The 13720-nt window shown below is 47.6% G+C and overlaps 1 protein-coding gene across 2 annotated transcripts in view; it reads right to left on the reverse strand.

Annotated features, from left to right (window-relative positions):
- Nucleotides 1–13720, reverse strand: part of CSNK1G1 (casein kinase 1 gamma 1) — a 116912-nt gene that overhangs the window by 21043 nt on the left and 82149 nt on the right. For both annotated transcript variants that reach the window (XM_082769133.1, XM_082769134.1), the window contains 2 exons: nt 8313–8464; nt 1105–1339 (listed from right to left, as the gene is read on the reverse strand). In XM_082769133.1, the coding sequence (XP_082625259.1) occupies nt 1105–1339; nt 8313–8464 (387 nt within the window). The remainder of the gene's footprint in view (nt 1–1104; nt 1340–8312; nt 8465–13720) is intronic.

Here is a 13720-nt window from a genome sequence, read left to right on the forward strand (position 1 = left end):
AAGCTCAGCAGAAGGGAATCAGGATAATGGCTCCTGCATGTCACCCTGATACAGCTGTAAAAAGGAGGGGGGAAAAAAAGGGAGAGCTCGGTAATTTAGTGCAGTGATGCAGACAAACTTCTCAGGGAGATGGCTGAAAGCACTCGTCTTTCTGAAAAACTGTAATCAATCTGCTGCACTTTGCTCAGTCCTGAAACACAAAGGGGACAACTCCAGCACTCCTTCCCAATCCTCCCACCCGATGAAAGCAGGGGATGAGAAAACACATCAGCGTGCTGACGGCAAGGTCACTCGCCGGTAGGTGGTGGCAGTGCCGTGCCCTGCAGAAAATCCCACCCGCAGCCTCCAAGCCTGGCGAGCGGCCTGTTCCCACTGCAGCCTCTCGCTTCCTCCATCCCTTCCTGAATCTCCGCTTGGTTTTCCGAAAATAGAAATTGGGCCCATCCCTTCTTACTGCCCAAAGAGAGAGCTCTCCAAGAGATCCAAAAGCCAGCAACGCCCTGATCTCCTAGCCGGGAGGCTGCTCAAGGAATATTCCACTATCTCACTACTCTCATGAATTTAAGTGAATATAAACATTTAATTTTTTTTTTTTTTTTTGCCTTTCAGCCACAGAATTGTAATTTTCTAGTATGAAAGAGGGATGCAAGACAGTGAGGAGAAGAGATAGAAGACAGGTTTAAAATCAGTTAAGTCATTAAGGAAAACATTATGCATTTTCTCTAACCAATTATTAGGTCAGGGAACATTGAACTGTAGCACCTGAAACTGAAAGGTACCCGTGCAGGGCTGTGCTATAAAAATCTATTTGGTCATCATTCAGTGCAGCAATTACAACCCGCCTACTTGCCTTTTATCAGAGCAGGGTTGCTACCAGTTGTTTAGTTCCTAATAACAACTATAATTACAAGGCTTTCAGTTCCAACATTTTAGCTGTCTCAATGCCTCAGAAGAACCCCAAACTGTAAAACCTCACAGCTGTAAACAGCATCACCATGGTGCATGGTTTGCAAAGACCTCAAAGGGCACGACAGAGCTGTAAACCAAGCAACAATCAGAGCTCGACAGTACTCGGCATGGCAAACTCGCGCCGACCGCACAGACCTTTGCCAAGATGAGTGTTGATGGACATGTATCTTGCTGTTCCAGTTAAGCTCTTGTGTTCCCTGTAAGGTATGTGTTTTTTGGTTTCTGGATCTATGTACTCCTTCGCCAGTCCAAAGTCTATGATGTGAATGACGTGGTCTTTCTTATTGCCTTGCCGGCCAATAAGGAAGTTTTCTGGCTTGACATCTCGGTAGATGAGGTTCTTCGAATGCACGTATTCCATTCGAGATATCTGCAAAAGGAGGAGGCAAAAGTTATTCCCAAGCAGACCGGCTGTTATGTTCTCCCAGCTAACAGCACAGCAAGGTTTTGCTAGCCCATCACAAAGTCTCCTGAAAGTGCTTCGTGCTATCTGAGAACTCCGATATCCCACAAGAAACACAACAGATGGAGTACAGCAAGGCAGAAGTTACTGTTTGAGCTGGGTCACGTTAATTGGTGCAGAGCTGGAAAAAGAATTTGTCATCCCCTCCTTTCTCCAGCTACCACACTGTGCTCCCTGACTTGAACTGAAAAGAAATTGGATAGGCTCGTTCTGAAACGCTACCACCAGAACACCGTTCTTGGAAGGATTCCACAGAGAATTGCAGCAGCAGCCTCTTGGTATTGATTTTAAATATACTAAACTGGTTACCAAGAGCTCTTCCCTTGCCCACAGCCTTCCTTTGTTGCTCTGTGTCTTACCACCTTCCTCCCTCGACCCATATGTTGGCTTAGACACGCCAGATCCTCCACTGAGGGGGATTCTGGGCAGGTGGGAGCCTTGATGCTGACCAAAAATAATAATTCATCTCACCAGTTGTCAACCAGAAATAGCTGGAATATTTTCCAGCTTTTGACTAACTTTGTTCTGCCCCTGAAGACGAAGTAAACAGGCAGGTACCCCCAGCTCCAAGGGTTGAAGGGGCCATTCCCCCTCTCAGCACTCTCCTTATTCAGATGCTCACCATTAATAGCACTTCTGAAAAGAAATATGTTGCAGGTGATTTTAGAGTAGGTCTGCAAGCAGTCCTCTTCTGTGTTCCCAATTTATCAGATGATTCCAAGTGAAAATAATTAACAACTTACTTCCATTTATTCCGTGTTTATTTCCTCTTTAGGTTTTAATTGAAAAGATCTAAATCCCCTTTTAAGGCTACCTTGGTCTGCTGCCCCCCACATCAGAGGATATGTATTTCCTAGCAAGACACTTTGGAAAGGCCGTTTAGATCTAACCATCTGCATGCAGGCTCATGATGCTACAAAAAACATGGCAAAGCTCTCACAAACTCCAGATTTTGTATCAACGAGCACCAGTGCACAAAGGTCACTGCCATGCTACTGCAGCAGCCTCAGGCGTGATGGCAGCAGACTGGGGGACCTGCTCCGACTGCGAGCTGGAGTCAGCCAACAGCCCCCGACTGCTGCTGTTTCTTGCTGAATCCAGATGCATCCTCAGCTCTCAAACCCATCTCTCTCTTTTTCTTTCCTGATCTTGGATGCCTGCCTGGCTGAAGGCTCCACGTGCCCGGATCTGACAGCCCAGGTGCCACTTCAGGTACCTACGTGTGTTTGCCAAGACAAAACAAATGAAGCTCTTTAATTCTGCAGGCAGTGAAATCAGAGCCTCGTCCCTGCAGGGCATGTGAGATTACTCTGTCCTGCTCCCAGAGGTTTATCAGACACCTTGTTTTTAAGGAAAAGTTGCAGCATTTTTACCATTTGCAAAGGAGTAACAGGCAGAAGGGGGCAGCTCTCCTAATAAAAACAAAGTTCTGCACAGGGAGGGCAGGTGACAGGAAAAAACTGACTGCAGGTGCCTCGGTCTTAAGAAAAAACCCAGGACTATTAAAAGGCTCTTCAAAGAAGGTAACAGCACGTGTTACAGTTCCCCTCCTCTCTCATTTTAAGCAGTGATTTATTTCAATGTACTGAGAAAATGGGTTCCACGGCTAAGAGCCATTATTTCTAATCAATTACAGGGTGATGCAGAACAGAGCAGATGCTCTGCACTTCAGCCCTTCTTCACGCTTTGAATCACCTACATGACACACCAGCAGGTTAGAAGACAAAAAGGTATATAGGGAGGCAATTCAAATTAAGATGCAACCCTTAAAATGGGGACAAAGGGTATCCCAGCCTCTCCATACATAACAAGCTTTCAAGCGTGGCCTGACTACCTCATTTGATTTGCCTCTGCTACTGGAGAAGCCCAGTTGTTGAAACAGACAAGAGCAATTACACAGCTGTGAAAAAAAGCCTTTTTTTTTTTTTTTTTATTTAATTGACAGCGAGTTGCTCTGGCCAGGACAACAATCTGGATGGCTGAGATGTCCGCTGAAACAATACACTCCAGCAGCGCTTAGCGATATTTATGTACCTGCCTTTTTTGCTCCCATCACACAGACACACGCTGTCGGGTCTTTCATTGTCCTTTTTCTTTATTTCCATCTGCCTGGACACCTCCTGATGTGCTGCTGGAAAAACCACACGCAGCCAGGGATGGCTGAAAGAGGCTCTCCACGTCAGAAAGATGCTTCCTGAAGCAGCCTCAGCGCTTTATTTGCTGTGACAGGATGCGTGCCCTCCTTATGCCTGCCGGGGATGGGGAGCGGGTGCCAATCCGTGCTGCATCTCCCCTCCAGGCTTGCTGAGATCCGTGCCGTGCCGCCGCAGCAGCTGCTCCCCGGAGCGATCGCTCACGGCATGGCCCAGACACGGTGCAGCTGAAGAAGAGGAGGTCAGTGCAGGAGCTGAGGCTGGCGTGAGTTCCCAGTCCACAGGCCGGATGGAGCAGAGCCACGGTGCCCACTGGTGTGTGTTTGAGCTGTAGGCTCTAATATCCGCCTGTTTGTCCTTCCACATACAGACAGGCCTCTGCACGGAGCTCGGACTAATGGTTGGAATTGCTTTTATGCTGAGAAACAGTGACTGTGAAGCAGCCTTAAAATCTGCTCCGTTATTTTAACAATCATGAGAACAGGCCGTGGCATTTTATCTTAGGGCAAAGGAATGGTAACAGTGTGGGGGAGATTCTGCTTGTGACTTACAGCAGGATTTCTGCATCCACAGCTGGCCGAGTTCCTCAGGGGTCCATCTCTGGAACCACAAATACCCATTCCAGGTATCAGAGAACCCCCTGCGAGGGGAGAGCATCCCCTGGCACACAGCAGGACCCCTGCCCTGCAGCTGAGAAATGCAAGGATATTTGTGACATTTAACCAGATGCCAAATAAATCCATGCTTTTGTTTTCCTTTCTCATGTCAAGAAGAACTGTGATAAACCCTCTTAACCCAAAAAAGTAGCTGCTGATCATCTGATCTTGCTGTCAATCTTATCTGTACATCCTCATGATAAATCTCAGCCCTTCTTCTGCAGATCACCTGCCTGAATACAGATCAGATCAGCAGAGATCAGAAATTCTTCACGTTTAATGGCTGGAGTCTGATGGTCACCGGTCACTTTTCACCACCACTTGGTCTGGGTCGCAGCCAGAAGTACTTGCACCATGCCTGACACAAGGGGCCTCGTGCTCCTTGGCTCCGACAGCGAGCACGTACAGCAAGGTTGCAAATCACGTTATTCCTGACAAATTGAGCTGTCAATGCAGCATCACAGATGTTGGATGCAGCCAAGAGTGAAAAATCGAAGCCAGAGTAAAAAGTGCTCTTCCCTTCCCCAGCCCGATCACTGAGTCAGCTCCTCAAAGCTAAGATGACTTCTGCTTCACGGGCTGTAGGGACTGGCATCAGTGAGCCCATGTTTTTATTTCCATGTGTTACGTAGCTAAGGAATGTCAGCCACTCGATCTGTTCAGCTGCACCTGGAGGACGAGATTCCCTTTTGATACTCTGAACAGAGCAAAGTGAAGCATCGTGAATGCACAAGCTGCAGGAGTGACAGAGCTCCAAAACTTCCACTGGGGAAGGAAAAGCAGAGGAGGACTCCTTTGACACAGGTTTGCACTGAGATGTGTGAAGCAGTGAATTAGGCTAAGAAAAATTAGCTTGCTGAGCTGCTCCCACAGCTCCGAGCACAGCACACGCCTACCAGAAAAACACCCAAGCCTAGTGACAAACCTGAGGGCTGTGTCTCATCCCCGGCCGAGGCGGACTTCCCCACTGTGTCATCTGACCAGAAAATACTCCAAAGGGGTTCTCCTTTTTCTTTGAAGATTCATCATCATCCAGGCTCTATCTCCCTCAGCCAGCAGTCTTCTTGACGTGAAACCAAGTTTATAATCTCCCTTAATCTCAAGCTACACTCCTGAAAACCATCACCAGGTGTTTGTTTCTCCCAGAGGGTTTTCCTTCTCCTAAAATCTGTGGAGTTAAAGGGTTCTACCCAGCCCTGAGCTGCTGCTACCTGTCAAGCTAAGAGCAGCCAAGCATGTGTGCTTATTTAAAAAACATCTTTTGTGTATGCCTCTGGTTAAAAATTGACCACTGGACACAGGAAAAGGAGATGGAGTGCCATCACACCGCATTCAAACTTCCTTCCTACCTTTAGCATCCAGCATAAGCACAGACAAGTCGGAGACGTGCTGTGCAAAGTGGTCAGGCTGCTGGGGGAGCATGGGGAGAAGGGAGCTGAAGGGGAGGTGGAAAGCAGCAGCTGGATGCTGCTGGGCTGAGCCTGCCGCAGGGAGCACACGGACAGCAGAGGAGGGACTGGACCCCCCTGTGGTCATGGGGATGCAAGCGAGGGGAGAAAAAAATAGGGGAGAGAAGAGTGCACACTGTTATTATCCCACTAGCTTAGGGACAGCATGCTTTTAGTGCAGAAACCTGCTGTGAGCTAGTGAAGGGAAGAATGACACATGCTGCTGCTGCTCTACATGTGCAAAATTATCCACAGTACACCGATCCTTCCTCCCCTCCAGAAGGGACCAAGCCCAAGGCAGGAGAGGAACTGCAAAGGCAGCTCCTGGCACTGGGGACATCTCTGGAGTGCTCCCAGAGGGGTCTCGCCAACCAGTAACACTGCTTTACCTCTGGGTGGTCTTCCTGGGCTAAAAACCAGTAATTTGATGGCATTTTGTCAAACTGGAACAGCACCTCTCTGTGAAGTCCCTCCCTCCCTGCAGCAGGGCAGGTGCTCTCTGCTCTCTGGGTGGTACCAGGCTGCTCACATCTTTGGAAATCTCCCTGGACATTCGGCTTTGTTAACGGCCATGTCAAACGCCAGAGGAGAGAAATGCTGCTGGTGCAGCGCACTGAATTCTGGCAGTGAAGTTTTATGTCTCCTTGTGACTGAGATTAGAACAGCAGCAGCTTAAGCAGCCTTGGCTGGTCAAAAACAACAGCAAAACAATTTATGGAGGCAAAACCACTGAATGTGACATTCAACTCCTCTTCTTTTATGTCTCCTTCACAATGGAGTGTGACAGAGTGACTGTAATGATTTAGTGTAGGAACTGAGATAAATCCAAGACAATTTTCCCCAAAGCCTTGTGGTTGGAGCAAAGGGCTTTTGTTCCAGTCGAGCAGCAAGTGCCAACCCCTTCAGAAAACGCTTCAGGGCCAGCTGAGCCCTTGTCCCAGGAAACCTTCCAGGGAAGGAGATGGGGCACACCTGAAGATGCCAAACGTGTCTCCTTAATGCATCCACTCCAAGCTGGTATCTCATGAAATCTTCCTGAAAAGACTGAAGAGGTCCTAACACATCTCCCCAGGGAAAATGGAGAACCACTGCCTACAGAGAAAATTGGCTCAGTTTGTGATTGCATTTCCTGTCCTTCACCTCGAGCATCCATTTCCCAAACTGGTGTCAGTGTCACAAAGAGCTGGCAGGCCAGGCGAGGTCACATCAGCAGACGATGCCAGTGAAGACCCTCCAAGTACAGAACTAACCTACAGCCACAGGGCTTGCTAAAAGGCAGAGGGACCCTTCTGTGTCGGTCTCGGTTTCCTCAGTGGCCTCACAGAAATAAAATTATTCCTACAAGTACTAGGAAATTTCACTGGCACAACTGTAGGAGATGTAAGCCTGTCAAATTTGATGGACATAGGTTGTTCCAGCCCAATTTTGCCCTATGTTATATACATGCACTTAAAAATATATCCATGTTGCTATTCTGTTCCCACTGCTTATGAGAAGGGCTATGAGTTTTTTTAAGCACTTGCAGAAAAGCTACCCAAAATGGTAATGCTGTTTCTGGAGCGCACCCTCACAATGGGAAGGTTACAAAACTGTATCCAAGGCTTCGCCAACTGATGCCAGTTGATTTAACCAAAACCAGAACTATAAGTTGGTTTTCCAGTGATGAAGGACCACTCAAACCCAACAAAACCGGACTGCTCAGCCATGTGCACCCAACACCAAGCCAGCACAGTTCAAACTTGTTCATCTGTGACAAAATTTTACACTTGAGATTCTGTCGTGGCACAGTTCAGTTTATTCAGAATAATATCACACTCTCTGCTCCTTTACTATCTTCTTTTAACACTTGTATCCATGGATCCGTTTATGCAAATACACGGTTCTACCTCTGCAATGCCACTTAGGTATCTGCAGGCCACAGGCTGAAAGCCAGCAAGCCAACCCAAAATTAGAAGTGACCAGCACAACCCACTTGTGGAAGTCCACTCACCATGTTTAGTATTTTCAGTTTTCATGTGGTTCACTCAAACTCAGTTCAAAGCTACCCCTTTTAACCAGGTTTCCTTAGGCAAAAAGTGTCTCTGTGATGGTGCCCACAGATCTATCACCTTCCAACTATTAGCTTTTTAAACACATTGGCCAATTTTGACCAAATCTGACCAAGAGAGACTTCAAACACCGGTACTGTGGTTAAGGACTGCTCAGCTCCCGCTGCCCTGAGAGGCTTCAGACTCTGAGCACCCTGGTAGCACTAAGCCAGTACAACTGGTGGCAGTGCAGGAGGATGCTGTGCTCCCCGTGTCGTGGGTAAGGAATAAGATGTTGTGGGGGATGTCCCTGCAGAGAGAAGGAGCTGGGGGAGGTGCTGTGGCAGGGGCATGCAGGGGACACAGGACAGGTCCACAGGAATCCAGCTCCACTGGTTCTGCTGTGGAAGGTTGCTCTGAGCATAAGCTAACCTTCCCCTCCTGAGCAAGAGCTTTTCCTCTCTTCTCTGGAGGACGACTGTCTCCAGCCAGCAGACATCCCCGAACCTCACGCTGTGCCAGCCCGACCCTTTGGCTAACACAGACCTGACACAAGCACAGGTTGTTTTGCGGAGGCTGCCGTGCCTGCTACTCACCAGCTGGATGGCTATCATTAATACCGTCTTCAGAGTGAACGTCCTATCACAGAGGTCAAATAAGTCTTCCAAGCTAGGACCAAGCAGCTCTAGTACCATGGCGTTGTACTTTCCACACGGTCCGAAGTAATAAACCTGGGGAAGCCCTTCAGCTGGAAGAATATGAAAAGAATTGAAATCAGTCAGCGGTACGATGTTAATGCCCTTCCTCCTGGGTGTAACTCTTGCTGTGCAGAGCCTTTGTTTTTACCTCTTGAGTGTCCTTTCTGTTTGATCTCACCCAGTGAGCAAATAAGTTTCAGCATGTACCATGAACGAACCAAAGGCCAAATCAGTGCAGGCTTTGCTCAGCTACACCCCTGAACAGACAAATGGATTTCAAAGCACTAACACGACCACATGAAAGCGTCTAGCTTTGGCAGCACAGCGGCTTGGGCTTCATGTAACAAGACAAGGAGTTCCCTGCATTGCACTAACACCAGGCAGAGCACAACCCGACCGTGGGCCTGACTTCTCCAATGAGTGTCAGAAGATGACAGCCCTTGCAGAACATCAGGCACGTCCAGAAAAGGGCAGCTTTTTAAACAAAGTTAATCCACTGTTGTTATTCAGCACAATCTTACGTAAAGTTTACGTGTATTACATTCACAAGAAAGGCAAACAAAAGTTTTCCATTAAAAAAAAACACGAAGGTTTACATTTTCATTCATCACCACATAAAAATAAACAAGCGCCGTCATGAAGCATGTGTGTAAAACATTTTGCTAGGCTGCACGCAGAACTCGGCACAACTGGTAGGAGTCAGAGCCCACCCTTCCCACCTAACAGCTCAGCAGTGGATTTCTCAGCAAGAGCATGCAATATTTATGCCCAGCTGCCAGCGCCTTTGTGCCGGCTGGCTTTCTGAAAGGCACCAGCAAAGGCAAAAAACAGCCTCTGTGTCTGAACACTCACCGAGCCGCACAGCACTACCCGAATTTCCTTTTAGTTAAACAGGAAAGTCAGACCAGCCCACAGAGGGGAGGACACAGTGCAGAGCTCACTGCAATTTTTTCTAATCAGCATCTAGCACAGGCGCTCAGCCTCCTGGCATCAGCATCAAGCTGTGCATCAGACTTTTTTTTGTCAGCGTACTTCCAGCCCATGTCTCATAAGCACTTCCCAAGCACAATGGAAGGATTTTAATTTGGAAATACGCGTTTTTCTGCTATGTCAAAACAACATCTTTGCTTGAGCGCATGGAGGTGCAGTGCCCTGCTGGTTGCTGCAATGGCTGAGCACGGGGAGCACTGCAACGCACGCAGCCTGTTGGCACAAAACAAGCTCCTTGGAGGTCCATAAATTGTACAGCATGGGGCCTGAAAGGACAGCATTTATAAACCTCATCACACACTTTGTTTACATAGGAGATCAATATTGAAGGTAGAAAAAAACATCTCACTGTTTATCAGACACCAGGATTAGATTGTTTTCATCTGCCCTGTGTTGTGCTCAGGCAGCCTAGCCCAGCACAGGTAAAAGCAGCAAACCAGGGAAACACCAGAACTGGAGATGTCAGAAACCCAACAGCTTTACCCCTGCTGCAGGCTCAGAAAGCTTGGTAACCTGCCCAGTGGCACTCAACAGCCCACCAGTACAGGAAATGTGGCACTGAGATTACCAGAGCTTAAATACTGCAGAACTTACACTCTCATAAATTACTTAAAAAGAACAAAATACGGCATGACAGAGATTACTGTAGGATGGTTTTAATCTCGTTAAATCACATGCTTGGGGAATCATATTAGGCATCAGTCGTCAGGATGCATTAATGAGGTATTACGGAGTATTGCAGGAATTCCCAGTCCAGCCAGAGTTCATGTCCTGCGTAAAACATTTACCCAGGCTGGCACTGGCAATCCGAGCACGGGAGGCTGCTGCTCTTAACAGAGCTTTGCATTTTAGTGAGCATTAACAGCAGTGAGGTCCTCTGAGAAAACGGGGCTCTGACACAGAGGCAATTCAGAAAGCAATGATGGGATGTGACCCAGGCAGCTCTAAAGCATTTTCAAATACCCCAAACAAACATAAATGATAATTTAATGCCATCAGCTCAGTGCTGAAGGCTTGAACAACTGCAATAGATCTTGAAGTAGCTTACAGAGAGCCATCATGTTTTCAGTAAAACCTGATGAGGACTTACCTACGTTACTTTGTAAAAAGGACTAAACACAGAAAGGACTCAGAATTGAAACAAACCTGTATTTCAGCACCAAAAAAGGCGGCCATAATAGCAGACAACCAAAACAGAATTGCTGTTTTGTTTTCAAATAACATTCTCTAATACTAAAAATCATCTACTTTTTAGAAAATAATAGAATATTCTATGAGAAGTTCAAACCGAGACCATTATAAATTCAAGTTGTCTATACACTGAGTACTTGTGCCACAGTTTCTACATCAGGACAACAGTCTTGAAAAGTGCAAATCAGGAAGGAAACCACTCAGGCTAGGAGTGTGCTAATTACGGAATAGCAGAGAATAAAATTGCAGAAAGGCTCTTAAGGAAGGCAAAGAATCCCATTCCCAGAGCACGGGGAAAAGGAATAAATTTACTGCCTTACTTGGTAAAGAGAGTTCACTGCAATCAAAATTAAATTCCTACTGGACACAAGAACCAGGAAGACGGATTACAGCAAGACCCAGAAGACGGGGATTTCACGTGGGAAAGGAAGCAATGCAGCCACTCCGTGCTCTCTGGGGTCCCAGCCCCTCGAGTTCGCTTCACCATCAACTGCGAGCGCCTCGAGCCATGAGCCTGGAGCACCCTGCCCAGCCTCTGCAGCAGGATAAAGCCTCACGAAGGCTCTGCCCTAGGTGGGAGCTCCTGCAAGGTGAAGCTGTAGCTAAGAACATTAAAAAAGAGCATCCTAAGTGCCAGCCTCCAGAGGACGTTATTAGTTCCAGGCGTATTTTAAGGGTTCGATTTTTCTCTGAGGGTTTTGGGCAGCGCTGCTGCCAGCTCTGCAGTCAAGAACTTACAGACTGGCTTTGCTAGAATAAAAATGCCGCGAAACGTCTCTCCTTTCCAGAGGGCATTTGGAGGAATCTGCCCTGGGCTGCATCACTCACGCATCCCGGCTCCAGAGGAGCATCGCTGGCCGGCCTTTTGGGGACCCCCAGCCCAAGCCAGGGCTCCTCAGCTCTGCACCTGTGATAAAGTTAGGAGGAAGGCAGGGTAACGCAGCCTCAGCTCACTCAAACGCAAGTCAATATGCAGTATCTTTTGGGAAGGGGCAAGGCTGGAAGCAGAAGTTTTGGTATTAATGGTGCCTGCAGGGCCTGAGCAGGCCGACCAGGCCAGATGGCTTCAGGGTGGTCCTCGGCAAGTTTAAGACAGAGGGATCTCCGAACCAATTCTTCTTACAAACCTAGGAAAATCTATGTAAAATGTAATTTAATCAGAGCTCAGCTGTGTAATTCAGGGTGTAGCTTGGCTCTATTTCAGTAACAAGCAATGTGTCCTGAACCCCCCCAAGTCCATTGCCACAGGAACCTCACAAACATCACCCATAGATCTGTAAATACCTGAGAAGAACTTTTTAACAGGAGATGGATCGAAGGAGGAGCATCTTTTGTCTGGGCAGTCAAACTTGAGGTTTTTAATGCAAAGCAGTGGTGCTGGCAGGGGACTGGAAAGGTTGAGGCGAGAGGCTGTGCCGTGAAGCAGCCTGTGCTCGGTGAGCACGCCTGGAGTCAAGGAGAGCAGGACGAAAAGCTACAGGCAGAGCAGAGTCTGATTTGGACGATTCAATGATACAACTCAACACTTCAAATACAAACCATGACCAGTTTAACCATATTTATGCATGAAATAACTTCTGAACAAGTCATTTCTCCATGGCGCTAAACAAGACCAACACATTAACACAAGAAAACCCAGGCATGACACGTGCAGGTTCCCCTCTGGAGACAAAAGCAGCCTGTTACAGTTGAGAAGTCATCGGAATTTGTTTAACGGCTTCAGTTGTGCTGCTGAGTGGTTTGGTCTGACAATTTGTAAGAGGTCCCACTCCACCCTTGCTCTTGCGGAAAGTTTATCAATGCACTAAACAGAGACTGAGCGCTGTGCTGGAATCCACAGGCAAATTCTGCTATTTCAGCAGTGCGGTGTCTTGGAAGAAATTCAAGCTGAGCGCAGCGAAAACCTAGCACAGCATTTCGGAGATTAAAGCATCATTGCTGGAATGAAAGCAAACGCAGACATCAAAGCCCAAACTCAAGCTCTGCCGCCACCACCGTGCTCCCGCGCTGCCCCGCGACTCCTGCCCTGGGTTTCCCAAGGTGCTGTGACTGCACAGCTCCCGAGGGCTGCCACCAAAAGGGACAGGAGGAGGAGCGGGGCAGTGCGGATGGGACCAACAGCCCCAGAAACCCATCTGACATTCGGTATGCTCCAACAAGCCGCATCAGTCCAGGCGTCAGCTGTGCAAGCCATGCAGGCAGTCCAAAGCGGCTTCCAGCACCAGTTATGAAATGGGGAATGGCAGAGATGCCAATCAAAGGATGTGCCCAAGGGAAATCTGATTTTGTAGCATCTGCTCCACGTGGAAGGCACAGAAAGCAGAAACCATCTGCTGTGAATACAAAGAACACGTACTGATGCTCTCAGAGGCTAAGAAAAAAACCTGGTGCAACAGCGAGCAACCTAAACTGCACCCAAGAAGAGGTGAGCACAGAAAGCTACGTGTGGCATCTACATCAGCTGAGGTGCAAAACCTGAGTCCCCATCCACCAGTTCAACAGGAAGCAGCCACATTTCATAAAAGGTGAACAAAACTGTTAGCTTCTGAATCACCATTTTTTTTTCTCCCATTGTAAGTTGGCTTACGCTGCCCTTAGACGTCGTGTGGCCAAATACTGAGGAGCTGAGGTCTTCAGCTTCAAGAGCAATTACAGCTTGATTCCTTTATTAAGGTTCATACAGGCTTCAAAACTGAAAACTATAGCAGTGGGGCACTGCTAAGAAAGCCCAAATGAGATACCCAGGGACAGAGGGAAGGGGGAGCAACCCAACATCAAGCAAACGGCCGATGCTCCATGCAGGAACGCGCTCTACGTGAGCGGCAAGAACAAGCCTTCATAAAAACTCATCCAGAGGCACAACAGCCCCCCTGCAGCATTAATGCACAAAAAGTTCGGCAAGATTTTAAAGCAGCACTGATGAATAGGATGCAGATTGTCAGAGAATTCTCATTCAGAGCAAAAAAAGGTTTATTTTTACAAATCACAGAACACAAAATTACGCGATAAACAGCATAAATAGCAACTGTGCGAGAGCTGAACATTTATAGCTAAAATTAAACATGTTTCAAACAAATTAAACAAATTGCTTTAGAGTAGTCAACCCATTTAAGCTGATTACACTA

The sequence above is a fragment of the Aythya marila genome (genome assembly GCF_965140915.1).
Source record: "Aythya marila genome assembly, chromosome: 11".
NCBI lineage: Eukaryota > Metazoa > Chordata > Aves > Anseriformes > Anatidae > Aythya > Aythya marila.